Source organism: Aureobasidium namibiae (genome assembly GCF_000721765.1).
Source record: "Aureobasidium namibiae CBS 147.97 unplaced genomic scaffold scaffold_2, whole genome shotgun sequence".
NCBI classification, from domain to species: Eukaryota; Fungi; Ascomycota; class Dothideomycetes; order Dothideales; family Saccotheciaceae; genus Aureobasidium; species Aureobasidium namibiae.
Window position 1 is genome coordinate 1,888,322 of NW_013581207.1, and position 26,644 is coordinate 1,914,965.

Below are 26,644 nucleotides of genomic sequence, written 5' to 3' on the forward strand. Positions count from 1 at the left end.
AACCACCTGACACGATCGAGTCAATCACCATTGCGTTGCATTTAGGGTTTGGGAGCGCGATGCTATCGCCGCATGTAAGTCCGTACGAGGTATATATATATCCCTGCATCACCATGCACTGCATAGAGCCTCCTCTACTTTTCCCAGATTTTGCATTCTATCCACCACGCCGTCTCCACCCATCTATTTACCGCAATGTCTGCCACTCTTGTCGTTCACCACCTGCGTGTCAGTCAGTCCGAGTCTATCGTCTGGCTTTGCGAGGAGCTTGGTCTCGATTACAAGCTGGTATGCCACGACCGCGATCAGCAGACACTCTTGGCCCCCGATGCATACAAAGAGCTCAGTCCGCTTAGAACTGCCCCGGTGATAGAGGATGTCGATACTTATACACCAAACAACGATCACATCCGCTTGGCAGAATCTCAGGCTTGTATCGAATGGATCTGCAGGAAACACGGTCAAGGACGGTTGCTGAACAAGCCTTGGGACCCTAACTGGAAGGAATGGCTCTTTTGGTAAGGGATACGTCCTGATCATGTTTACCAGATGAACTCGTCCTAACCTCACTTCCAGGTGGCACTTTACACATGGCTCTTTCCAACCCGCCTGTCAGATGAAAATGATCGCTGGAGCGCTTCCGAAGGACAACCCTAGCCAAAAAATAATCGACTCCAGAATCGATCACTATCTCGACTTGATTGAGCAGCGCCTGAGCAAGTCAAGGTTCCTCGTTGGCGATGAGCTCACAGCCGCCGATATCCAGATGATCTTCCCGCTCACCACCCAAAGATCCTTTATACCGTTCGACCTGAGCCCATACCCCAACACCCTGAGATATCTAAAAGAGATTGGAGAGAGACCCGCATACCAAAAAGCCTTTGAGAAGGCCGAGACAACGCTGAAACCGATGCTTGACGCAAACCCCAAGTCTCTCTATAGCATCGCTTAGGAAGGCTGATGCTATGCTTGAACAACATTGACTTCTCTCTACTCTTAACATGATGGTCGTCTGTGCCAATCTTCATTCGGCGTTTAGGCGGGACTTATAGACATATACTAGATTAGCCAAGACTGGCCTTGAAGATTCAGATTCCTTTTCTATGCCAAAGCTGATGCTCACCTCTCGTTTCTGCAATATTCTTCTAGGGACAACTTGCCCTAGCCTCCCGAATTGTCACCGAACCATGAGTCCTCAAAAGATGTGATCTGAGCCATTTCGTCATGTACTCGACAGCCACATTCATTGACTAGTCTTGCGTGAGTCGTGAAATGTACATATCTAGATGTTCGTGGTTCCGAAAACGTCAGTTGTCTTAGGGCAGGGCTTCGAATCGCAAGTCGCGATTCAGGGCCACGAACTTCCAGGTTCCTTCGCCGTTGTTACTGTATAAAACGCCCAATAGATAGTCTTGTACCTTGCAATCTTTACGGATACAGGATCACGGCATGCATTCTCACAATGTGCTTAGTATGTTTCCGTTCTAAGAAGCATGGAAGCATGGAAGCATAGAAGAGGTTTGTCGATCGCGTCTCAAACCTTGTTCTTGAAGCTCACCCGTTCGGCAGTCTCGCCCGCAACACCACTCGCACCGCGCCCAGCCTCACTCCTTCATCTTCCAAGCGCAACCAAGAGAGGTAGGTATTGATGATTCCGACTGAAGAGATGCTACAGGGCTCGCAGTCATCATGCCGTGAGCATGTTGAGTCGTCTTTGTTGAGGTGGTAGCGGCTTTCTTGCCTCTGAGTCGTGAACCGACGAGTTTCTCTGGTCAACATCTAGCCAAGTGCCGACTGTTGTCTTTTCAGTTATGCCGTTACGATGTCTGAGCCCTCATCCGAGATCCTGTACCACTCGTCAGAAGTTGAGACGGTGTTCATATAAGTATGTAAGTTGAGAAGTCTCCTCCCAGGCTCATCTTTGCTCTACATCTCTGTCCACATACTCTCCATACTCTCCTTTTATAGCCTGCGGGCTCTACATTCTTTTCCACATCTTCAAAATTACACACTCATTGTACAACTCACTACCATGGGTTTCTGCTTGATCTTCTGTGGCACAAGCGCAGCCTCCACCACCACATCACTCTCTGCAACTTCAACATCGTCAATCATTTCTTCTTCAACTAGCCCGATCATTCTTTCATCATCGTCATCTGTGGCGGCCACATCTACTGCTTCAATAGCACCAGTCTCTACGCTCAAGTCTTCGAAGGCCGGTGTTTACTCAAACTGCTACTACAACGTCGATGGGGCGGGAGAATTCAATACCAGATGGACAGCAGACTGGACGACAGGTGTTACACAAGACCTGACTGGCATTGTGTCCTCCGCTTACACAGTCGGAGTTACTAGCACCTCCACTAGTCCCACAACGAGCAGCAAATTCAAGAGAGGTCTTGGTAACCTTTTCTCCCTGTTCTCCAGCTCTCTATCTTTCAGGATTGTGCCGTCCTCGATAGCCAATTCGGTGACAACGAGTGCAAGCAATCTTGCAGGATCTGCTGTAGGTGCAGCGAAATCTATTGTCTCCGGAGCCGGTGCAGCAGTCGCATCAGCACAGGCAGAAGTAAGCTCTAGTACCCAACTTTACACCTCCTACAACGACATCCTCTATGGTAGCGTCCGAGCCGTTGTCTTATTGAGCAATGCTACTGGCTTCACTTCGTTCAGGAGTGACACGATGGAAATCGACGTCAACTGGCTTGCTTATCACTCCACTTACGATACTTCCGTGGTGTCCGACGCATCTACAGCATGGCACGAATATCGTGTTGACTGGCTACCCGGAACGACCAGCTACTACATTGATGGCACGCTCATTGACAGCACTGCCAGCGAGACAGCTCCTGGTTTATGGCTGTGGAATGCTTGGTCGGACGGAAACGACGACTCTGTCTTCCAGATCCGAAGCATCGATGCATACTTCAACAGAACATCGGTCGCCGCGGATATCATCAGCGGAAACGCTGTTTGCAAGGCATCTACATCGGCTGTCACCAACGCTGGTGGCGTTGTAACAGGGGTAGTCACCGGTCTTCTAGGCAATGCTGCCAGCTCGGTCTCAAGTTCCTCGATCACCCCGACGCCCACCCCTACCACTCTTGCTACCACGACCAAAGCACCTTCGCTTTCTGCTCAAGCCACTGTCTCTTTCACCACAATCAGCTCAGCTTGGACGGGCAAGACAACATCGACAACAACTCAACTCAATGGCTTATCTGCTACTGTTATCGTCCTTACGCCCGGAGTGGTCCAAACAACTGCTCCAGCGACTTCCAGCTCAGGCGGTTACGTCTACATGACCACGACTACCGACTCGGGCACATTCACCGCGGTTCAAACCAAGACCATCCTTCCAACGATCGGCACAGTAGCTACTGTTCAGATTGTCTATCCTACCCCCGTTACCACATGCGGTAACACTGGTATCGCTTATGCTGGCTACACGAATTCCTTCGCCGGCGGCCAAGCTACCTCCGGTTATCCCAAGTTCAACCCTACCGTCTACAAATCCGCCAAACCTTCCCAAACCGGTGTGACAAACTACATTGCTGAAGTCAATGCCGGAAGCAGCAACGTAGCCTACTACGGCCAAACTACCACTACCCAAAATTGGGTCATCGACCACACCTTCTATGTGTTTGCTCGTCAAGATGGATACTACAGCTTCAACATTCCTTACACGGACGATATCCAGATGGTATGGTACGGTGACAAAGCAGTATCCGGATGGACCAGAGACAATGCCGATATCGTTCAATTCTGGAGTAGCCAGATCGCTGTGCAGACTCCGCAGACAGTTGCCATCTACCTCACCACTGGTAGTTATCTGCCCCTCAGAGTCATGTTTGGAAATGGCGGTGGTGCCGGTGAACTCGACTTCAATATCTATGCTCCAGATGGTAGCACGGTATTGGCCTCCAACAGGGGACTGGGTACGGGAAGCTCGTCAATTGATATCGTACGTTTCCCTTGTGATGCTACTTTGGGTAGTAGATTCCCTGCGTGGGGTTTCGAGACTTGATGTTCTGTTTTAGTTCAGATGTCCACCGCTGAGTAGACAGTATGGAAACACACTTGTCCAGTTTTACATCGTTTACGGCACTTATAATCACCTACTTCTATTCATATCTCGCTCAATTAAAAGTGTATACAGATATGTTCTGGTTCCGTTCGCCCACTATCTGCTGTTTTCAGCTCTGCATATGACTGTGATGTGTACGTCTTCTGCAACCACTTCGTGGCCTTGTGATCTCCGGAGGATATTTTATGATGCCGCTGTTCTTGGCTCGTCTTCCGGAAAGAGCATAGTTAGCTGTGACACTCATGGCGTACCAGTTATGGAAGTTGTTGGACGTGGTGACAATAACCGATTCTGATAGAAGAGCAAATCACGCGTTGATCAATAATTTAGTTGCTAATGCACCATTTGTGCAACACATCATAATTTCATCAGGCTCCCAAACGGCGGACGACACGGTAGGCTACCCAATAATCGACGCTTAGATTTTCCAGACGGAACATGATGAAGTGGTAGCTTGACTACTATCTCATTACTCGCCTTTCCTAATACGTAATATATACCTGTTGTACAGTGCATACATACTACTGAAGTACTTCTATAGAGTAGTCGTTAAGTATTATTACCACCCTGTATTGATATGAAACAGCTTAATAAATGTTCAAAAGGCTCGCTATAGACAGATTTCAAGGTTAAAAGTATGAGAGAATACCGAGGATCTGAGAGCATAGGACAACACTTAATTGAATTGAGTAATCATAGTCTTTGCGTGACCATTGTCCGACAGTTTCGAAGTCTTGAGGTTCAGCGACCGGAAATCAAGTGTTCAGAATCCCCGATGGATTTGTCGACGAGAACAGTAGCGGATGCGGGCTCCAATCGAGTCCAATCAATACGATAGACCGATCTAGCCGTCCACGCTCTCAGGTCGAATCAACTTCCACATCGTGACAGAAGGGGGGCAAAGCGACGCGGGAAGATTCCTCCAACCGAATTATTCTCTTCTTCTCTTATGGACTTGTTGCAATGGCGCCACGGTCGACCGGCTGTGCCAACTGTCGGAAACGTAAGATCAAGTGCGACGAAGGGCGTCCGGGATGCAAAAAGTGCCAAATCCACAACACGCCATGCCCGGGATACCGAGGGATCAAACCTGACGGACTGGAATGGCGCGACGAAACTCAGGCGGTAACGAGACGTGTGGAAAAGGGATGGAAGGGTGGTTCCGGCAGCAGCAGTCCTGAAAACAGTAGCGATTCCGACAGTGGTGCGCCCCTTGCCAAAAATGTCGAGGAGCTGAGTCTAGTCGACAGGCCTGTCGCGACCGAATACACAGTCATACCGCAGGCTGTCTTCAGTGCTGCGACCAACCGGTCGCAGATGTTTGATGTCAGCATGAGATTGTACCGACCTACGACACTGAATGACCAGCCACTGCGAGCGCATATCTCGGACTTTTCATGTCTACAAAAGACCATCAATTCCAAGTCTTCACCAGCATTGCTTGCGGCTGTTGACACGATCAGTCTGTTGCAACTGGGAGTGTCATACCAAGATAAGACCTTTTTCGAGCATGCCAGGCGGAGATATGGACAAGCATTGGCCGCGTTGGTTGTTGCACTCAACAGACCAAACGTCCTTGCAAATAATGATGTTTTGGGTGCTATGAAGCTACTAGAATTTTGCGAGGTGAGCTACTTCAATCTGAGCTGATGGGATTCTTACTAACACAGACACGAAGCTGTTCCATCCTGTAGCACAGCAAGGAAGTTGGATCAGCCACGTTAATGGAGTGGAGAACTTTTTGATGCAGCGGGGACCAGTCCCGCTGGTAACAGAACTTGACAACATGCTCTTCTTCCATGCCAGACACTCTTCCGTGAGTCTTCTCAACGACAGACATATGACAACCACTGACGGATTCAAGATTCTTCAAGGTGTGCTCAAACGCAAGGCCATCCCATTTGCTGAGCCGAAGTGGATGGCAGTCACGAAAGACACGCCTTACACGGATTCATCGCCCCGTCTGTTCGACGTTTTGGTACACGTACCAGGCCTCTTTGAGCGTGCTGACAACTTAATCGCAAGCGGCGAGCCTACGTATCTCAATGGTGTGATTGCAGACCTGGTCACCGCCATTGACCAGCTTCAAGAATGGGAAGTCGAGTATCACGCCGAACTGAAAGAACCGGCTTTCACCAACGTCGACATAGCGACATTCAAAAGGTACACACGACTATGCCACAACAAGACATTCCCACTGGCCATCGACTTCCCCGATTTCCTCACCGGATACCTACAGTCGATATACTGGCTTTATCTCTTCACTATTGAGCGCACGCTTCAGGATATCTTGATGAAGTATCCTGGTAGCAAGTGCACCTACCCGCTCGACGAATTGAACAGGCGAATCTTACAGATCGCTATCTACATGTGTCAGATGATGCCATACTTCTGCGAGCCCGAAGCCTCGTCAATGGGCCGCTTCGCCACTTTTATGCCTTTAGTGTTTGCACTCAAGTATTTCGAGGCACGTGGAATGAAGGCACAAAAAGACTGGTGCCAGGATGTCACCGATGCCATGTTTAATGATGGCATCAATCCACCATGGAAGTTGGATATAGCCAAAGGGCTAAAGCCAGGCGAGAAGAAACAAATTGCCTAGATACAGTAAATTGGAGAGCGCGATTGCTTACCTTCGTCTCTCGGATTATGGTCGCGATCGAAATCATTCTCTATAGATCTGTCCAGTGGGAGATCTTCCGGGAATCATGTCCTCTGGGCTTAATATAACAGCCGTAATATCACCTTTTCACACACAGCAGTACCCGCGCCATGTTCTTTAAGCCTTCGTCTGACTGGTGTGATCAATGAGTATGTCAAGTAACATTGGCACACGGTAAAAGATGCAAAGGCCAAATGTGCAATCAGAAAACCATGAGTAGAATTCATTACTGTTTCCATTAACAAGTATCAAACATTAAACAACTTCATAAACAGCTTGACAGAAACCTCCTCCCCCTCAGTACAAAGGTCTGCAACGCGTACAGCTGTAGAGACGCACAGTAGTTTCGAGGAATAGGATAGTCTCCATCGAGAAAGGACATCATGTACGCTCTCCTTGGTTGCGACTCTAAGTTGGAGACCATTGTGCCTCTTTGTAGCGAAGATGTCGCTTCAAGCCTTCGTAGAGAGAGTGTGAAGTACAGACTTCAGCATAAGGAGAGACTTCGCCTGGGAAGTTCACCACTTACGATGATCATAGCGGATCCGCACCCCTCTACCATGTAGAAGGACCAAAGGTAGAACCCTCGGGTACGATTTTCGACACAGCGGTACCTAGATAATCCATGGTGTTGTAGATAGCGTCATTGCCCCACCACTTCGGAGCATCAGTGTTGGTCAAGCTGATTGTCAACACAAGCAAGATGGTCGAAATAGCAAGACCAGAGTCCAAGGCAGCCGAAGTGATGTAGTTGAATCGCATCCACCATCCCCTGTATCGGTTTCTGATCCACTTGTTAAAAATAAAGCCAACAACACCCCACGAAAGGTAGTTCAATGGTGTGGCAGGAGGAATCTGTCCAGTTCCACCGAAGATGAGGGGGGCCGAGAGGAATCGGATGGGAGACTTTGGCCACTGCTTGGCTGCGAAGTAGATGAGGACCGGAGCAGCGGCACCAGCCAACCAGAAAAATTGAAGATTTTTGTAGGTGGCATCGCCACTGAACATGCGTGCCGGACCGATTCTGGAAGAAATGATACAGTCAGCATGTGTTGGTAAAGATGATAGAGGTAGAGACGTCGGTCGAAAAGCCACATGATGGTTCTTGACCTGTACCATCTTCAACCCTCACTTTACTTACACTCCCCATATGACACTAGCATTATAAAACACTCTTCCACCAGGACATGTGAAATGATTGGGCTGCCTGATTTCGCAGAGACCTTCGATGCCGCCGCCGAAGGCCCATTCGAAGATCGCAAGTTGAACGATCTGTGCAGAGTAAGAGCAAAATTAGCATGTGTCTCTCCACTATGAGCGATACACTACCACGAAGTCATGACAGACACCATCTAGTAGCTGCTGACTCGTAGTATGTGTATCCGGACAACTTACGCAGGACCATATGGTTGCAACCAGCTGACCAAGGAACATGGTTTTGGGTGGGACCTTGAGGTAGTGACCTGAGTGATATCAGTCAGCTTCAAAGGAACAACTGAACACCTCTAAACTCTGATCGACTAACCAAGCTTCATATCTTGAGTGAAAGCAAGACCTTGGGTCATGGTGATGTAGCCGTAAGTCTTGAACAACATCATGGCGTTGGGCTTGCCGGGTTGCATGTAACCAATCAGGAACTCGGTAAAGACATTGAGACCGAGCTGTACGTTAGTGATCGCTTGGATAAATCCAATAGGCAAGAACCAACTATTCGATAGCTTGTCAGCACGATCACCCCAAACACACCCGGTTGCGAAGACGAAGTTCTGACTTACACGAAACTGATGATGAAAGCAAGAATCAAAGCCCACCAACTCATCTCTGTAGGATAAGCGTAGATCGTAGCGAAGGAAAGCCCAATACAAATTACGAGTAAGGTCATATACCACCAAGCAGGTACTTTGGGGTACTTATCCATCATCTCTTGATGGACGTCTCTCATGTCGTCACGCGAGCGCCTCCATCTGTCGAGGATGAACTTTCCATGGAAGAGAATGGTGTGGACAACCACGGCAGAAATGGCAGCAAAGGAGAGACCATAGCAGAGTGCAAAAGTAGTCGACAGGAAGAGAGGCGAGTACTCTTTGTATTTCGCAAGGTCCAAAGTTATTTCTGGGGTAAGGATCCTTGAGACATTGTACACGTTGGCAGTGTTATCGTAAGAGCTGGAGTCACTGAATGGCAGATAGTCGGCGTACCAGGTTCCACTGAAATGGACTGCCGACGCGGTGATCCAGTAGAATAGGACAAGACCGATCAAGGTGTTTCCAATAGCGTGCCATGGAGGGATCAAGGGACTGAAAACATATCCAGTGATTTGGGTCCAATCAAAGGTGAGGGGCAGAAGAGCCATACCACTAAAACCTCCAAAGACTTTGTTGACAGTGATGTTGTTGGGCGCGATCCAGGTAGGGAACGCAAAGACACTCAAGAACTGAGCGATGTAACCGGGGAACCAGTAGTAGACAAATGAGCCTAGGAACACGTAGAAGAACCAGCGATATCTGGAGATACGCCAGCCGTTTGTTTTGGCAGGATCTGTCTTCGAGTTGTCGTGAAGAGTGTACATAAAGGCGCAGTTGACCAGATCCTGAGGCCAGATCATAGGAGCTGGCTCTACCAGCCAGCGAGAGAAAAGACCAGCAAGACCAAAACCAACGCATTGGGTACTCAAGGCAACAAGCACTCCAAAGCCCCATCCCCAGTTGAACTTATAGAAACCACGCTGGGCCTGGAGGATATCGGTGAAGTATCCCACACCAGTTCCGAACGAGGCATTGGCCATAATCACGATCATAGCGTGTTCTTTGAAGTTGAATGGACCAGGGTTCAGATTCCATCTCACACCGAAGGTTGTGTGTTGACGGTTTGGCATGATCTTGTCCCAACCAAGGCCTACGGGGTAGACGATGAGTTGCGCAACATAAGAAGTTATCGTGATCGAAGGCGAACGCAGAGAGAAGAGCATGTTCAGACCAGAGCCGATCGTAGTCATTAGAAGTGAGATGACCCACATTCGGATAGTGTTGCATGGCCTTGGATACAGTCAGCTGGAGGGATGGGGACGACAAGATGGCTGTGTAGTCTCACAAATCCACATCGTAGTTCCTGACGGCGGCCCTGACTTCCGGGTAAGGGCTGTTGTCTAGGAGATGATTCACAAGCTGGTTCTCCCCATCCTTGTCGTGATGCTCGACAGCTTCGTCAACTGCCTGAAGATCATCGCTCTCAAGATTAGGGTCCCAAAGTGCGTCTGCGTTATGCTTGAAGACTGGCAGAATCAGTCAGTACCAAGCTGTCAACAGCGATCGGGAAGAACTAACCTTTCAACCGTCTGGCAGCCTCAGCTTCGGAAAGTTCGTGTGCTGATGAGGCACCTATTTCCTTCTCGTTCTTCTCACCCTGCGGACTGGAAGTACCTGAGCTCTGGATTTCATCGACTGCGATACCTTCGCTGACCTCAGGCGAGCCAAGCCCTAACTTCTTTAGAAAGCCAGGCATGTCGACGGGAATCATGAGAAAGAAGCAGTCGGTCAGAGAACTATGACCATCCGATGCCAGATGGAGCACATACTTATACAGCATGGCAAGGGATTGACGTGCCCACCCCCTAGTAGATAGCTAGAAATGAGACAACCTCAAATGGAAGGTCAATTGATTGACCCTCCAGAGGAATATTGGATTATAATTGGCCCTCTAAACTCTACTGATAAGGCAAAGGATACGAGAAGAAGCATCGAGAGCCGCGGTGGAGTGATTGTGGAGGCGAAGAATAGCTTGACGTGTATGCATGGTGTCGTTTGTACCAGATCCTACAAGCGATAGCATGTAAGGCCCTGCCGAAAACCCGATGTACTATAACATTCATGAGTGGAGTCAACGATGTGCGATGATAGCGTATCTGGTTGTGATTCGTCACGAACGCTCGAGTCCATTGATTGGCACCAAAGATCTGCAGAGAGAAGATGACCGACAAGAACATGACAACCGGTTAGCAGTCGGATATCTATTATCGTTAACGAGACCCACGCAGAGGTGTCTTCTAATCCACGAGTGCTGTAGATATATTGCAAGTCGAGAACAACACTCGCGGTTTTTGATACCTCGCTCTGATGCGCCCCAGAGCTTCTGCGATTTTACCAGAACATGAATTCTCGATAGTACGTCGGAGGCATCTTGACTAGCGGTGCATCAAATACGATTTCCAACGACAACAGCGAGCAGGCTTATCAAGCCCAGTGGTGTTGGCTCCTTCAGGATAGGCGAGACAGCCCTCGGACGAACATCAATACTCCAGCAACATTCCCGGAAGATATGGGTGCCAAGTCATGATAAGAACTGGGGACTCGATTTGCGACCAATGATAGATGATGCATACATCCGCCAAGATATAGAAGCGACGACAAGAGTTGTCTGTCAACTCTTCTTTGTCAGTGACGCACAGGTTGTTGGTGAACATGAGAGGCCAAGGAAAACCATGCTTCTCGACATAGCTTGGCCTATGTATCGGCTCTGGTATCGTGGTTGGCCTGAAGATACTCACGTAGACTGACCAAATCCACGGCCTGAGGCACTGTACAGAGTACACAATAGTGTCTACGCGCCAGAGTAGATAGGGCGGATTGAACAAGGTCCAAGCGTGTCTGTTCTCTGCCGAGATTGCCGTCAAAAGATTGCGCGAGGGTCTGCGACTTCTCATGCAAGTTTGAGCGGCCAGACTCCGAATCCTGCTGTCATGGAACGACATCTGGGTAAAATATATACTCGGGCTCAATCTCGCGATAGGAGGCGCCGAATCTCAGCGAAGTCGTGCTTCCGGAGGCGTTTTTCCAGAGTCCGCCATGTCTCCCAGAACTGACGAATGTAGGCACTTGGGTTTGCCTGATGATTGCGCCTCAACTGGCTGGCTGGCTTGGCCTGGATAAGTGACCCGACATCGAGAGATCTCATCAATCCCCAGGTATAGTTTGACTGATCACTTAGAGCTCGCATGAGTTGCCTCGAGACTGTACCTTCGCTTGACACGCTAAACACTGATTTCTTCTTCGCACACTTCGGTCTGCAATGCAAATCAACACGAAAAGGCCATTAGAACTGCAAGAGCAAGTGTGCATGATATAGAGACGCAAAGCTTGGCGTCTGCCTATTGTCAGGCACTTACGTCGAACGACGACATCGCTAGTAAACCTGAGCTGACACCACACTCCGTCATGCTGCAACAACTCTGGTAGCCGCAAGTCCGGTGTCAGCAGAACAGCTACCACAACAGCAGTATACATGCTCAACCTTGAGTAAGTGAGTCTATCAACAGATTCTGCAAAAAGCTCTATGTACTGAGTCCCTTTCCGCATCGCTTCAACGACTTTAGCTTTCGGGATGAGCCAAACGTGATCCGGAGCCGCATAGTGGCAGACGAACCACGTCTTGCGATGCTCAATGCCTCAAGGGTTTCTCGTGCACGAAATCCCAGAGAGCATACTCGTGATCGTTGGGTGAGCGACTCTCTAGGTCTTCTCAAAGGTATCGCTCGGCTATGCCGGGACACAGCAGTACACGATTGCGACGTCTCTCATGTGCAGAGATATGTCACGCGGGTGCTGTGGAAATGCATAGTTTCTTTCAGATAGGAAGCATCCACTGAGGGTCTTGATGTTATCGGCTCTTTATGGACTTTGCTACCATCTGGAATGCTTTGTACTTTGTGATGGCACCAACTCCGCCTGTATGTTGTTGTGAGAACGAAGTGGGAGTAGCAGGTTTGGCCTACGAGAAGCGGCAGTCTGATTGACCATTCCAAACCATATATATCTTTAGTGATTGATATTGGACTCTCGACTTATCTCAGAGCATCCAAAGCCCATTCCGATTGCTTCATATTAGGGCTTGTGGTTTCACCTGCCACTTTGTTCTATCTGCGACGAACGGCTGGGGAGATGTTGATGACCTTCGACGAATCGCAATCTGAGCGGGAAATGAAGATCGGAAGTAACAAAGCAGAAACCTAGGGACCATTGCGAATCGATCAATATCAACAGCTCGGATCCTCTTGGGCATATAAATCTCTGGTTTGAAATCAGTCCATGGATGAGACACCAAAGATGTATATAAGCCTCGTATCACCTTTTGTGATACACGGAGAAGCCACGCAGGTGAGGCACACCTTCATCTCGAGCCTTCTGACATACTATCGTTTTGCACGAGGTCGCAGATATGTCCGTGAGTAAGGAATGTCTCTAATATGCATGGACTTCTGTATAACGGAGTACTCGAGCAGATGTGCCTCATATAGTGGTGGTGAATCGATAATGTCTCCACATTTTTGTACACAAGCAGTCCATCCGTCAGACGATACTGAAACGATCACGATCAGGCCGACATTGGATTTGAGCCACGCCCGCCACTGTCGGCAAGGCGGGTACTGTGGGTGAGGCAACCAAGATGGTCAAGATTGCCGCAAGCGATATGTAGGCAATATGCATGAGCAACAAGCGCCAGGCGCCGCCAAGGTTCAGTACAGGGTGAGCAGACTCAATAAACAAATATTGTTTATTGTGCTTTGGTTGACGGTTCCGAAGAAGAGGAGACGCGCGGGAATCGCAATATAAATTCATGAACTCAATGCACATGTTATCAAGGGTGGAGGATGAATGCTGAGGCAAATGCAGTCGTCTGTCTATCACCTGCTGTATGCAGCTACTTGGCGCGAGTGAGCAGGATGCGCTACTCGAGGACGTCGAGACAGTAGTCGCTCTTAGATGAACGATTTTGCAAGGTATTTGTGGGGACCATTGGGACTTCTGACAGCGCACCTCGGCAAGAGGCACACCCACGACATCTGCACGAGTTGTTGAGTGTGATTCAACCACGAGGAGCGTGTAGACGCAATCGTGCCCTAGAGTTACGACTTGACACGCATATTGCATCGTAAATACAGGCCCACTTGTAAGTTGCTCTGTAGGAAACGCAGAGGAGAAGCGCGTGTCTACCCATGAGACGCGCGGCGATGCGGGCACGTATTGGATAGTCAATGAAGGACCCCCGGCGATGCAAACCAGTTTGGGGGCGTCGATGTAGAGCGAAGAACGTTTGAAGAACGTTCGGGAGGTTGGGGGTTTGAATCACTTCTTAAGACAGATCATGGTAACCGGGAGAACAAAACTTGGACATCTTAGACATGGCTTGCGGCCCGACTCTGACGAGATGCCCACTCGTATACAGCTTGCAAAGCAATTACAAAACACATCATCTATCTTGTGTAGGAAACGAGAGAGCGAAGAACTATGTGCCTGCCATAGCTGTGATAAACGATGTATGGGTTTGCGACGTTTCGACACAAGCGTTGAAGAAACAAGGGCGCCAGACTGCCTGAATTGTGTCGTTGTTATCGTGAGATGATAGTACCCAGTTTTCAAACTGCATGTCAAACGAACTGCTCTCGAGAGCTACCTGCAGCGACGTCTGGTGAGAATGTACGGGCTGGGCATGGCAGGTATACACTGCGTTCGAGGTCGAGTCCACGGGAGTTAGATGGCACACCAAGGAGGAAAAGGAGAGTCAACAGAACAGAGTTAGCTCAGATCCAGACTTGCGGCGCGCATAAGGGTGGGATCTCCCGCTAGCCGGATTGTTTCACTTCACCTTGCAGGGGGGGCGTGCGGCTGCAGCAGCGCATGTTGCAAGATTGCCATTGGCCGCGACGCGCTTTACGAGGTGTTGCGTGGTCGTGAGACGGCGAGGCCTTGTTGGCAGGTCTGTTGGCGCACTTGTCGACAGAGGCCGCGGTGGGAGAGCAGAAGGCTCGCTCGCTCGCTCGCTCACAGCGTGCAGATGACAGCAGAGCAGAGGATGGCTGGCAGGCCGCGGACAAGAGTGAAACGGCGCCAAGGGCTCAAGGCATTGGGGCTCGTCATGCTCTTCTGGGACGGAAAGGGTGTGCTCGGTGGTTCATAGGGGAGCTCGCACGGGCACATGTCCCTATGCGGATAGGTATGGGGAGAGCTAAATCTGTTTTGTCACAGGTTAAAGCAGTGGTTGTTCCATGTAACGTACAGCCGTTTCGCTTGCCTTTGTCGCAGTAGATTTAGCAGACGTCGTCCGCCGTGCCCCTCGCGCGTGGCTGTCCACCCTTTTGAATCGACTCTGACCCAGACTGACCGATTTTTCCCGGCGTCTTTTTGTCTCTTGCTGCAACTGCAACTGCAACTGCAACTGCAACTGCCACTGCCACTTCTCGCCCGACTCGCCCTTTCCCCCCATTGTGCCAACCCTCGTATCCTAGCCGCCTGTCCGATAACAGCCCTTGCAAAGGAAAGGCTGACTGCCGATCACCGCATCTCTTCCGTCGATAGTCAATAGTGTGTGCCTTCGAGTCCACTGTCGTGATCCTCTTCTGACCCTGCAGCTGCCCGTCAATTGACACCCTCTCCATCATCATCGTCGCTGCCGCTGCCGCTGCCGCCGCCGCCGCTCCTTCTCCCCGGCGCCATGACGACCATTATTGCTGCTCCTGCTGCACACGCCGTCCCCCGAGACCAAGGTCTCTCCAGCCTTGCCCATCTCGCTGCTTCTGCTCCCCCAATGGCCACCAGAACCACTCCTCCAGGCACCAACGCGCCTGTCTCGACCGAAACCTCTCCCAGGTCTGCCCCGCGACACAGTGCTGAAGACAACATCTCCCCCAAAAGGTATTTAATCCGCCTGCCCCTGACTCTGGCGCTTCTGTGCTCACCATGTCCCACAGTGCCCGCGCCGCCGGACTGCGATCCGTTACAAAGATCAAGAAGGAACCTCCAGCATCGCCAAACCCATCGGCAAAGCCTAGACCCAGACGCCTTGACCTGTCTGTTCACGGAGCCACTGGTCGTGGTCCTCAGACCGCCCGCCCAGCTCCTCTGACAGCGAGAGACTCGACGGGACTTGCTATCCATGACCTCGGCGTTGCATGTCTATCACCAGGCTTCCAGACCCAAGACCCAACTATGCGCTCCCAGCTCCAGCGTAGTCTGGACGTGAGAGAGCAGCAGCGTCAGATTATCGAGGCTCGCCAGAAAGGCGTGAAACCTCCACTCGATGCTCCAGGCACTGCGCCCGGCGCTGAATCCGCACAGTTCGGCATGCCTCAAAGGACACCCTCAACATCGCGTAGAAAGGGCCCTCCTCCTGGCTTGTCAATCACGGCCCCATCGGCTGCGACTTTTTCGAACGAACGCGTTGTTCAGTCTGCTCCGCTGCACCATTCTTTCACAGGACTGCGCCCGCATGCTCACCAGCCCAGCGGTCTCAGCCAAACCAGCCATATTCATCATGTGCCTGCCACACAAACAGCGAACCGTCTTCCTCCAATCTCGGACGTCTTTGCTCACGACAGTCTTCAAGCCCCTCCGTCCGCTCGCCCACCGACTGCCATGTTCGCAACAGGCCACTCGCCCAGTATTGGTCCTCCCCCGCTTCAGAGCCCCGGACTCATGCAACAGCAACAACAGCAGCACCAACACAGCCAAGGACCGCTCACGGGACGTGGCAGAGAGTTCAAGAGTGCCGAAGAAGCCGTGCAGGAAATGTCCCGTGGCCGTGAAGACCTGCTGCCCAAGATTGTCCACTATGGCGGTGCACAACCGCCCACACCTCCTTCGCCCATGCCCCCGAGTCAGCAAGCTCAACATCCCGGCCACTCTCAGTCGTACCCTCATCCTCCCCAGCGCCAATCGCCCCACATTTCCGGAGCCGCACGCGTGGACGCCCTTAGGTCGGAGCATAGCCAGTCGCAAATAGCTGGTAGGAGACGTCCGCGCGACGAATATGAGCGTGAACATGGTAGTCCCCTGGGCCAGCAGGAAGCCAAGCGGCCCACATATCACTCCGATCCCAGCGCCGACTGGCGTTCGGGCATGAGCAACCAAGAAAAGAGGGACGAGTTCTTGCGCCTATGCTCGCGCGCATGGGACTTGTTCCATTCGTGATCTCGTGATTCGCGATTGTAAACAGACACGACGTGGCCGAGGACATTTCGAGACTTTATATCTGCATATCACCAACATTTGTGCGCGCTATCTATATCATCATCTTTGACGGCTGGATCATTCATTTTTCACATGCCTGGGAGTTATATCGGAAGAGGAGTTGACGACGAAAAAGATGGGGGTAAACACGTCTTTTCTGTCCAGGGTGGTCGCAAGTTTTCTGTTTTTCCGTCTCGCCTGCTTTTTGCGAGGGTCTGTTTTTTCACGACGACCTTGATTTGACGTATTTGCCTGCTCTCTCACTATATCCCTTTCTCTTCTTCTGCATCTCAATTTGGGGAATGATTTTGTTGTTTTTCTTCTTCTTCTTCTTCTTCTTCTTCTTCTCCTTCTTCTTCTTCTCCTTCTTCTTCTTCTTCTTCTTCTTCTATCTTTTCCTCTTCTCTTCTCCTTTCCTCCCCTTCACGAGCCGAAGCCAGACGGCGAGAAGTCAAGATGTATCGACATACTTACCGTCTAATCATAATGCTCTATCTTTATCAATCATTGTTCTGTCCATCTACCTTATTTCTATTCCGACCGAAGACAGTGGTACGAATTCGAAAGTCCTATAATGGGAAAGTCCAGGCTCCGACGTGTCACGGAGCATGCCAAGTACGGTCTCGAGAAGCCCAAAACCATGTTTCGGAAGCAGATGTAGAGTAACTTGTCACAGTATGCATGTCAACGAATCGGGCATTTCAAGAAGGAAAAGCTAGGGTGCTGGCGTATCCTCGAGGCTTGTTCCATGTGGTTTCCGAGTCATGCAAAGTGCAGGGGCAATGCTTGATCCTTGTGCGATGTAGGCAAGAAGTACTGATTCTGGAAGTTGCTCTGGACAGGGACGGCGCTTCGCTAGCGTTCGAAGGGCGCATGGATGATGGACGTGGCGTTGAGAGAGCAGCGACTGACAGGGACATGGCAGCTTGGGAAGAGGATGCTGAGGCACCGGCACAAGACTGCGGATGTGCTCTCTTCAGGGCTTGTGGTGCGCCTGGGCAGCATGCGGACCAGGTGCAGTCGTGTCTTCCACAGCGTCTGATTGAACTTGGGTGTCGCGTGTGTGGTGGTCTTTTTGGTCTCTGGCTTGATCCGTCTCGGTTGTGTCGTCGTGGTCAAGTTCGGCCTCGTTGGCATGCTCGAGATTGCGGTACTTCCTCCTGGCCTTCTTGTTCTTGCTAGCCTTTTTCTTTTTTTCCCTCTCGGCTTTCACGGCGGCGCGACTGTCATCTCCCATGACCAAGAGCTCGATTCTCTCGGCCAATATGCGACGTGCAATTTTGCGGTTCTGAGTCCTGGAACGAGTTTCCTGGCATTTTATTACAATGCCGGTAGGTAAGTGTTTCAGCTGTACCGCCGAGGAAGTTTTGTTGATCTTTTGGCCGCCAGGACCAGTGCCTTTGAGAAAGGCTTCTGTGATGTCGGTTTCGAGGATCGTGGGTCGTGGTGGGAGTGGTTTCTGAGAAATAATGATGGTTGTGCTGAAGAAAGCGTGGAGCGTGGGTCGACATGGGGTTCGGACAGACGTCGTCATGGGAAAGAGGCGGCGTAGCAGCAACATTGAAGAATTGCAGATGGGTCTACAGAGTGTGCTCTATCAGAAAGAACAGAGGAGGCAGGAACGAGTGACAGACGTCATGGCAAGAATGGATGGCCTGCATAGGTATGGTGGGGCTGCCGGAGCGGTTGTCGGCTGCCGGGCCGGCCGCTTCTCCTGAAGTCCAAGGGTCCAAGTCCATTGCACCTTCCATCTCGGTACTCTTTCTGTTTGGTCGACCTGAACCATCGCGCAACTGAATCTCTACTCCCGACTACCATCTCTTCAACCCCACAACCACTCCCATCATGTTGGCCGCACCCGTCAGTCTCCCCACCGTCTTCGCCGGCGCCGCCATCATCTTCCTCTTCGCCCTCGCACTGTACCCTTCGTCGCTGTTGCGCTGGTTCCAACGCAAGCGCTACCAATACGAAGTCACCTTCTCGCTGTACATGTTGACGCCTACCGAAAAGTTCATCTTCAGTGCGTTCTCCGTACTTGCCTTGTGCTTTTCGCTACCCACTTGACATTTGCTAACCACATTACATCTACAGATTCTATCCTGTTCCTCTTCCTATCCATGGTCACCATCGCCGTCGCGTTATACCTGCCCCGCCATGTCAGCATCATTGCCCACCGTGCATATTACTATCTCTCTGGAGATTTGCTCAAGAACGGAACAGCGAGTGATGTCTTGGGCACTACGGCCGATATCCTGACACCCACTACCATCGCTGAAGTAGCCGGTAGTGCTTGAGACTCTCCACACCTTCTACCCGTATCACTTGATTCTCGTCCCACTCTACAGATCCGGCTTCAAGCAATGTAGGGTCACGGCGCTCAGAAGGAAAATGGACACCCAATCAAATTTTGGAGACACAGCGTGTTGCGGCCACTTTCTGCCTTTCTCCTTTCCACTAATACCGCCTTTTTAATCAACGACCACTATCAGACGAGGGCCCTGGTGTGAGCAGCCGTCTCAGTTCTCAGCTTCAAAATGCGGCAGATATGCTGTCAGCAATAATGGCCCGCTCTCTTGTCTCTTCCTTTCAATATATAATCAATCTTCTCGCCATCTCTCTGCTCTCCACGACTACTATGCGGAAGCAAGGCAATCTTGGACTGTAATACGGATGGGATACTGTCCGTGTTGATCATCTGAAAATGGACATGATCGGAAGACGTGATTTAATGGACTCGAGCTAATTTGATTGTTCACGGCACAAGTAAAGCAAACGTAGATCGAGTTTCAAGAGTCGAGTTCAATATACATGTCATTCGTGCACTTTGGTGCAGATCTAGATACAGGTGGGTGTTGTTTGGTATTGTACGTGATCAATGGTTTTGACACTGTGGCCGCAAAAAGCCATAGCCCAGCCTTCAGATGGACATTAGACTCAGGTCGAGTTGATCTCTCGCTGGTTTCCCAATCTCATAGGCCAACACGGAGAGATCCTGGTAGTGTACCAGTAGTCGCCATCTCTGGAAGCCCTCGTCAAGGTGCTCGGTTCCTTGGATGGGTCCCACAGCGATGCCATGAATTCCAGCCTTGGGCCGATGACCAGCTTCTTCTTGGCTGGAAAGAGGCAAGATATGGTCTACTCTGTATCCGAAGACGCGTTTCTCCATTTGCAGTCTCTCGAGCGGCGGATCGCTCATTTTGGCTTTCTCGTAGTCGAGCATACGCGTCACAGTCTGTGTGAGCGACAAAACCGCAACACGTCCTTTTTGTGTGGCGATGATCACGACTCCTAAACTCGGTATTTGCGCATACATGTTGATGCGACCGAACTTGTAAGATCCCGACTCAAAAGCAACAGATACTTCTTGCTGGAACAGACGTCGTGTAGATGGCATAGGCAAGTGGTCCCACGCCTTGCCGGTTGGTGATGGCTGGTAAAGGTAGATGTCTTTGAACGAAAGCTGGAGTATGGGACAGGGCAGGTCGCCACACATACTATCACCACGTCCGAATGAAGCTCCAGGTCTGTATGGGATTAGTAAGTAGGACAAGAGATATAGTATGTAAACTTACTTTGGCTTTGCGACCTCGAAGGTAGTTCCGTCTCGCCGGTGGAATGTCATGTGTGTATCCTCGGCCGAATCGTACCCATTCTCGTCGTAACTGTCGTCGCTGTCCCAGAGACTGTTATCATCGGCACCCTCCTCTAATTCCTCTTCTTCTCCTGGTTGCTCCTCTCCTGCTTCGCTACCTCTGTCGACTTCTGAATCAACGGGATGCCTGTCAGAAAGACCATCGCTCCTGTGTCGCGAGAATTCTAGGGGATGCGCGAAGTTGCCATTTTGTACCTCGACCGGCCTTCCGACATCCTTAAACGGACGACGGACATGAGCAATGCGGTCTACTGTCTTCCCCATATCCCAAATAGCATTGTCCTTCTCCCTGTCCAGATCTATATTGGTCTGCTCCGGAGAGACCCCCAGAGCTTCCTCGATCGTGGTCGTGTTTCGGAAAGAAAGCGGATCGAGAAACAACAGACCCCAGATTCCGTTACGTCCATCCATCGCACCTTTGGGCATCTGGAAGATGGGAGGACTGAAAGCGGTGTTGACGACTTGATTCAATTGCAGGCTGTGTACATCCCACGCAGCCACTTGGCCTAGGAGATCTCCGGTCAACAGCCACCTGCCGGCTGGATCGTTGCCAGTATTACAGAAGGCAATATCCGGCAGATTTTGTGTCCCGCCTTCGTGAGCCAGTATACGTACATCGTTCTTGCGTCTATCGTTCGGCGGCACCGGCCCACGCATCCCGTAGTAGTAAACCTCGTCTTCGTCGGGAAGGTCGTCGTCGTCAGCTAATTCGCCATCGGTGAGCGCAAACGTGAAGACCGTAGTTGCATGTGTGTTTGCGCTCACAGCTATCATGCGAGCCGTGCTGTGTATGGCCAGTCCCCAAGCACTTAGTCCCACGCTTCTGTGGAAGAACGGCCTGACATCTGCAGACAATATGCCAAGAGCACTATCGTAGTAAGCTCGCTTCTCAATGGCATTGTATATGTGCCGTGTGTAGTATGCTTCGACGTCGCCATCATCTCTAACTACGGCAACCACTTCCTCGTTTCCTAGTAATTGCACCAGTAGTTTATTAATAGCTCGAGTGCCGTTGTTCGAATAGTGTCCGTAGTGTCTCTGCTCTTCGGGAGTTTTCGGCTTTGGTTCTGTGTGTATAATCAAGACTGGTTCTTGCTCGATGCTCTGAGATGGAAACTGTGGTTGATAGACGTAAATCTTGTCGACGTAGGCAACAAAGTAGAGGTTGTGGATATGAGAGAGACCAGTCTGGTCAATCCATGAGCGATGTGTCTTGTTGTATGCTGGTCGTGTTACGCACCACGTTGGATGGAATCTTGAAGGATCCTGTTATCACTTCGGAGCACGCTGGCACATTTTCATCGCGTCGTCTGGAGTTTGGAAATCTTTCTTTGAAAAACTGGGCTCCTGTGACGGTGAGGCTGACCTCGTTGAACGGCCGGTGACCTCGCGACATTTTGGTTCAGTTAATCAACATGCCACGCCGTGGACCAAGAAGCAAGGGCTGAGCTAAGCGCCGAGTTGGCAAATGGTGATATGTGTTTGGCTGCAATGCGCTGATGTCGACCTACAAGATCAGCAGTCCAACAACGTCCTTTGACTTGATCGATTACTCGTCGAGCAGGGATTCCTTGTTCTATACTCGGTTGGAGTCTTGTCAGACGTATGGTTTGCCGCCGCACACTGCTGACGAAGGCCGGGTTGACGGATCCTCGAGTGTTCACTGACGGCTGCTGTTGCCGACACGGCGTTGTCAACAGGGAATGGCGCGTTGATGGCGCCAAGTGCGGTGGAGCATCATCACCAGACCTTCTCTTGTACGGAGAAGATGTGTAGTTTGCCCTTCCTCATGCTCCACCACGCTTGAGCGGGTCGTGTCTGGGCGTCGGCTACTGCATGCGCTGAGTCCTCATTTCCGCTCGCTACAGGACTATATCATCTCAGTCGAGCCAATACGTGACTACTCGGACTGCCAGAGCGATATCCAAGCCACAAAGCTCCGACCACATGCAAGTCATCAATATGGCTGCTTGCAGATTCTCGCCTGGACCGAGTGATTCGCTATCGCTCAGCATCACCGCCCTGGCAGATCGCCGATGTCGTACTGTACAATCCTTTCGAGGTCCACCTTCCGCTTCCCCTCACCTTCTCGCAACTTTCACTGTTGCTGCAAGCCGCCAAGCTGCGGCTGCTCTATGTCTTTAATGGTATCGATCCCGCTACACGTGATTGATCTAGCTGTCTTAAGGATTGATCAAGCTACTTCAGGGTTGGTGGTATGAGCAGCGGGAGGCGCCGCAGGTCGACGAATCGCAGGTTGAATTCGAATCAGAGCAAAAAAGCGGAAGGTGGACCTCGAAAGGATTGTACCACACAAGGTGTAACTGCATTCATGGCGTCCTCGGCGGACCCGCACTCCGGCGACCTTCAATGTGGGGCCTGTTCTACTTCGTTGGCTATGTGGTTTCGAATGTCGCGGTTCCTGCCTACTAGCTGAGCAACCATCTTGATCGAGGCACAGAGCTCATCCTCAGAGGCGAATCGTCATTACTCATGGCATCCGGAATAGCTCGCCTGGCCGTCGGAACGTCGGATCAACTCTGGTAGCATGGCGTGCGCTCCCGTTTTCGATTTGTGACATGTTGAAATATACACCGACGAGATGTACTGACGCCTCACACGTCCATCGAGTAAGAACAGGCCATTCCTACCGAGTGCGAGTACGATTGCGGGATCGAGATCAGGTGTGTTGACCTTGAATATGGCTTTCTGACTGGATATCGATGGACTATTATCGATAAGCTTCATCTCCTTCGCGCGAGCCAGACCCCTCCGGTCCTGTCCATTCCCTGGCCCGCAGCAAAGCCCACAGTCAACCGAGCACTATGTCGATCTTAGCCACTTTGTCTAAAGCCTCATGTGTCAGATATGAGAGATGGTGATGAAGAGTGTCTGTTGACAATGCATTTGATGCATGAATTAGTTGCCCGAGCAAAGTTTTCCGGCTGGCCTATCACTCTGAGAGGCTGTTAAGGCACTCGATCGGCATCTATATGTGAGTCTTGGATTTCTACCTGGGGTTTAACCTATAAATCCCTGGACAATTCCCCTTGTCAGTCCCTTTGTTCTCTCCGCAATGCTACAAGTCCAGAGCCAAACTCTATCTCGTTCATCAAGATAACACTGGACCCTCGATGACCCTGCCTTGTCACTACCCTGCCGATCTTTGAGTCACAAATATGGCTGATGTCAAACCAACAACAACCCATGTCAATGCGGAGGTTCACTCCTCCACCGTCCGCTTTATACGTTCTTCCTCCTCCAGCCTACAGACCCTCAGCTCTCTCCCAACAGATCAACTCGTCGTTCTTTTCACGCCAGCAATTCCCTCGGCTAGCGGCCATGAAGACCCCTTCGAATGCTTGGGTCGTTCTCTTAGCAAGCGCCACGCTCGGGTCCGGCATGTGCCGTTTGTGGCCAAAGTCGGTCTGACCGATCTCCACGCCGCATGGATACGAAAAGCAGGAGCTGTTGTCGTGGTCAATTGCGACCCAGCCCTATTGATCGACACGAAGACGAATAGCAACATGCCTAGTCAAACGAAATTCGCAACCCAAGTGGCAGTTGTATTGCACAGTATCCACGGCGGCTCGCAACCCCCACTGTGCAGTGTTCATATTAATCCTTCCGTTGCTTCACCGGCGAATCCCAATGGCTACGACAACGTAGTCGTGTGCTCTTCTTATTCGATGGCGAACATGGAGAAAGTTGCGTCAATGTTGATGTGCTAAAAACCAATGCTCATACCTGAGAGCAAGGTTGAGGCATGTTTCGCTTTTGCAACTCCGACTTCACGACATCATCTCGGAAATTCAATGAGCGATTCAAGATGATGTATCTGTGCCTTGGTGAGAATGCAATATCTCGTAATGATTGCGGGGGTGTCCAAGTTTCGGGAAAGGTGGTCAACGGCTGACTCGTCGTCGTGGTCGAGATGGAGAATGCCATGGTTTATTTCGCGCTGCTTTGAGTCCCTCATCGATTGATGTCCATTACGAGAATGATCATCGGCCGAAGACAACGGTACGACATGTTGCGGATCGCTCTGTTTCCGAATTGTGCTCACTGAAGATCCGTACCCTGTTGTTTGGAGTGACTCGCATGGGCTGCACAGTGGTCGAGTCTAGGCTCACCCATGCATTTCTTCCATGCGAACCCCTCCTAGCCCTCGACGAATCCCATGCGATGCTGAGCAAAGGGGCTGCCACGGGAACATGCAGACGTGCAGACATGTATAGCTTTCCAGACGCGTATGCGATGCAAGCCAACGAATCACTCATGCATGTCCAATCGGTAAAAGTAGAGACGCCCACGGCGTCCATCCCGCCGCCCCGAGACGGAGGTATAGCAGAAACCAACGGCAAAGCATTCTTCAATCTCGAAGGGTTGCATCACGCATATGAATTGTTGGCTGCGGTCGAATATTGATCTGTCCACATCCGATTGAATGTTAGACCCGGGTCGCTGCGAACAGCCTTGCAGGTGAGGGAATTGGTGAACACGCGGCGGGAACATTGGATAAATTGGGTCCCCTTGTCGAAAACGCCTTCGACCAAAAGGCCGCCGCCGATATTGATCGACCATCGGGGTTGACCGCTTGTTGGCTATGATGCTTGGTGATTAGTGGTTAGCCTGTCGCAACCTGACGGACCTCTTTGATCAAGGTTGCATTGGAAGTGTCCTTGCTGTCTTGGCTTACTCTGCATGCGTATTTCATCACAAGTTGTCTTGGGAAGATCGAGATTCTGTTCTGGCTCATGTTACTATGCGTTTTGGATTTGTACACCAGGGTCTGTGAAATTCGTGGCGTCTATGTGTGGATTCTAATTGCGTCTCGATGTATATCTATAACGTTGCGCTTCCAGATGCTTTCGAGTCTAGACATTATCTAGTACATTCTGACCTTCCAGCCGGTACTTGGGTTGGCTGCACGACGTCGTGGCCGTGTCTTATTTGAGAGGCGAAAGCGAGAGGCGTGGTATTCAGCGGTGAGGACAATCCATCCTTTAGACAATGCCGTGGCCTGATAGTAGTGTAGATTGCTGGTAGCCGGGAGCTCATTTCTGATGCCAGTTCAGCTTCATTCTACCCTCTGCATTCTGGTAGTTCTTCAGCTCCTGCACACATTGTTCGCCGGTCTTGGCTTCGATCATGATGCTTGAGTTGTTGTTGGCGATGAAACCGCTCTTGACGGCGGTACGCACCCACTGCAGCAGGCCATCGTAGTAACCTTCGACGTTGAAGACGACGACACCGCGAGCATGGATGCCCAGCTGGTTCCAAGTTGTGACCTCCATAAGCTCTTCCATGGTTCCATAACCACCGCTCAGTGCGACGAAACCGCCGCCCTCGCCGCCGTCGATGACCTCACGGGCCATAGCCTGCTTCCGCGAGTGCATGTCTGCAACTACAGTGGTACGGCCGAAGGTAGACTCGTCGATAACAGAGTCCAGAGGGGCGCCCTCCTTGTAATCGCGTTCGTACTTGACAAGGGCTTCGGGGATGATGCCGTGGACAGCGTCGGGACCGGCCAAGGAGACGAGCGTCTTTGCAACCTCGCCCATGATGCCAACGGTGCCGCCGCCATAAACCAGTTTCATGTTGTTGTCATGGAGGGCCTTGGCTAATTCGCGAGCGGCGGCAAGGTGAGCAGGTGAGTTGCCGCCAGATGCACCACAGCTGTGGAGAGAGGGTTAGATATGGCTCTAAACTTGGAAGAGAAGGGCGTAGCTACAAGACACAGACGACAGGCTTGTTTGAAGTGGCCGAGGAAGAGGCCACTGCATCTCCTGCCTTGGGCTCCATCTTGGCGTTGATGGCCATGGTTGCTGTGTGAGAAGGAGGGGTGTGCGTGGAGGTAGACTGAGTAGAGCGAGGGAGAGGCTCACAAAGGAGAGAGTCAAGAAGGGAAGAAGAGAGAGAGCGCAAAGACGGATGATGAATTGATATTGCGACTATTGGACATGGAGGAGCACATGGCACATGTTTGGATCATTGGCGACGCATCGAGAGTCATGCGGCTCCGGTTCTCAACGGTCGTCACCGAGTCAAACCATCCGTATATACTAGGTTGCTATGCTCGGGGAAGGGCTGAAGCTTGATGAAGGGAGTAAGAAGTGACCAGAAGAACACGATAGACCGTGCCAGATGGTACAATTGAACAAGCAAGGCGTACAGAGTTCAGAATGGTCAAAGGAACAAATCGTTCTTGAATGATGATGACGAGGGGCTGACGCACAGGGCAT

At 51.0% G+C, this 26,644-nt stretch overlaps 10 protein-coding genes across 10 annotated transcripts; 6 read left to right on the forward strand and 4 right to left on the reverse strand.

Annotated features, from left to right (window-relative positions):
- Nucleotides 1-195: 195 nt before the first annotated feature.
- Nucleotides 196-952, forward strand: M436DRAFT_37443 (glutathione S-transferase; the record flags this gene model as incomplete). The annotated part of the gene is made up of 2 exons (XM_013575183.1): nt 196-518; nt 577-952. The coding sequence occupies 2 exons, from the start codon at nt 196-198 to the stop codon at nt 950-952; spliced, it is 699 nt and encodes a 232-aa protein (XP_013430637.1).
- Nucleotides 953-2,032: 1,080 nt separating this feature from the next.
- M436DRAFT_38429 (uncharacterized protein) lies at nt 2,033-4,027 on the forward strand (the record flags this gene model as incomplete). Its single annotated transcript, XM_013575355.1, has 2 exons — nt 2,033-2,221; nt 2,981-4,027. 2 exons carry the CDS (start codon nt 2,033-2,035, stop codon nt 4,025-4,027), a joined length of 1,236 nt encoding a protein of 411 aa, XP_013430809.1.
- Nucleotides 4,028-5,050: 1,023 nt separating this feature from the next.
- M436DRAFT_78841 (uncharacterized protein) lies at nt 5,051-6,689 on the forward strand (the record flags this gene model as incomplete). The annotated part of the gene is made up of 3 exons (XM_013575975.1): nt 5,051-5,713; nt 5,766-5,903; nt 5,952-6,689. The coding sequence occupies 3 exons, from the start codon at nt 5,051-5,053 to the stop codon at nt 6,687-6,689; spliced, it is 1,539 nt and encodes a 512-aa protein (XP_013431429.1).
- A 615-nt stretch (nt 6,690-7,304) lies between these two features.
- Nucleotides 7,305-10,250, reverse strand: M436DRAFT_70015 (small oligopeptide transporter; the record flags this gene model as incomplete). Its single annotated transcript, XM_013575785.1, has 7 exons — nt 7,305-7,773; nt 7,891-8,021; nt 8,145-8,212; nt 8,275-8,456; nt 8,525-9,784; nt 9,840-10,020; nt 10,073-10,250. The coding sequence occupies 7 exons, from the start codon at nt 10,248-10,250 to the stop codon at nt 7,305-7,307; spliced, it is 2,469 nt and encodes an 822-aa protein (XP_013431239.1).
- A 4,983-nt stretch (nt 10,251-15,233) lies between these two features.
- Nucleotides 15,234-16,708, forward strand: M436DRAFT_78843 (uncharacterized protein; the record flags this gene model as incomplete). Its single annotated transcript, XM_013575976.1, has 2 exons — nt 15,234-15,433; nt 15,490-16,708. The coding sequence occupies 2 exons, from the start codon at nt 15,234-15,236 to the stop codon at nt 16,706-16,708; spliced, it is 1,419 nt and encodes a 472-aa protein (XP_013431430.1).
- A 1,015-nt stretch (nt 16,709-17,723) lies between these two features.
- M436DRAFT_78844 (uncharacterized protein) lies at nt 17,724-18,308 on the reverse strand (the record flags this gene model as incomplete). The annotated part of the gene is made up of 1 exon (XM_013575977.1): nt 17,724-18,308. The coding sequence occupies one exon, from the start codon at nt 18,306-18,308 to the stop codon at nt 17,724-17,726; it is 585 nt and encodes a 194-aa protein (XP_013431431.1).
- Nucleotides 18,309-18,592: 284 nt separating this feature from the next.
- On the forward strand, nt 18,593-19,041 carry M436DRAFT_78845 (uncharacterized protein; the record flags this gene model as incomplete). The annotated part of the gene is made up of 2 exons (XM_013575978.1): nt 18,593-18,767; nt 18,839-19,041. 2 exons carry the CDS (start codon nt 18,593-18,595, stop codon nt 19,039-19,041), a joined length of 378 nt encoding a protein of 125 aa, XP_013431432.1.
- A 623-nt stretch (nt 19,042-19,664) lies between these two features.
- On the reverse strand, nt 19,665-21,795 carry M436DRAFT_37893 (uncharacterized protein; the record flags this gene model as incomplete). The annotated part of the gene is made up of 3 exons (XM_013575262.1): nt 19,665-20,271; nt 20,320-21,587; nt 21,676-21,795. The coding sequence occupies 3 exons, from the start codon at nt 21,793-21,795 to the stop codon at nt 19,665-19,667; spliced, it is 1,995 nt and encodes a 664-aa protein (XP_013430716.1).
- Nucleotides 21,796-23,578: 1,783 nt separating this feature from the next.
- Nucleotides 23,579-24,130, forward strand: M436DRAFT_60902 (uncharacterized protein; the record flags this gene model as incomplete). The annotated part of the gene is made up of 1 exon (XM_013575642.1): nt 23,579-24,130. One exon carries the CDS (start codon nt 23,579-23,581, stop codon nt 24,128-24,130), a length of 552 nt encoding a protein of 183 aa, XP_013431096.1.
- Nucleotides 24,131-25,456: 1,326 nt separating this feature from the next.
- On the reverse strand, nt 25,457-26,204 carry M436DRAFT_39181 (lysine decarboxylase-like protein-like protein; the record flags this gene model as incomplete). The annotated part of the gene is made up of 2 exons (XM_013575499.1): nt 25,457-26,078; nt 26,134-26,204. 2 exons carry the CDS (start codon nt 26,202-26,204, stop codon nt 25,457-25,459), a joined length of 693 nt encoding a protein of 230 aa, XP_013430953.1.
- Nucleotides 26,205-26,644: the final 440 nt, after the last annotated feature.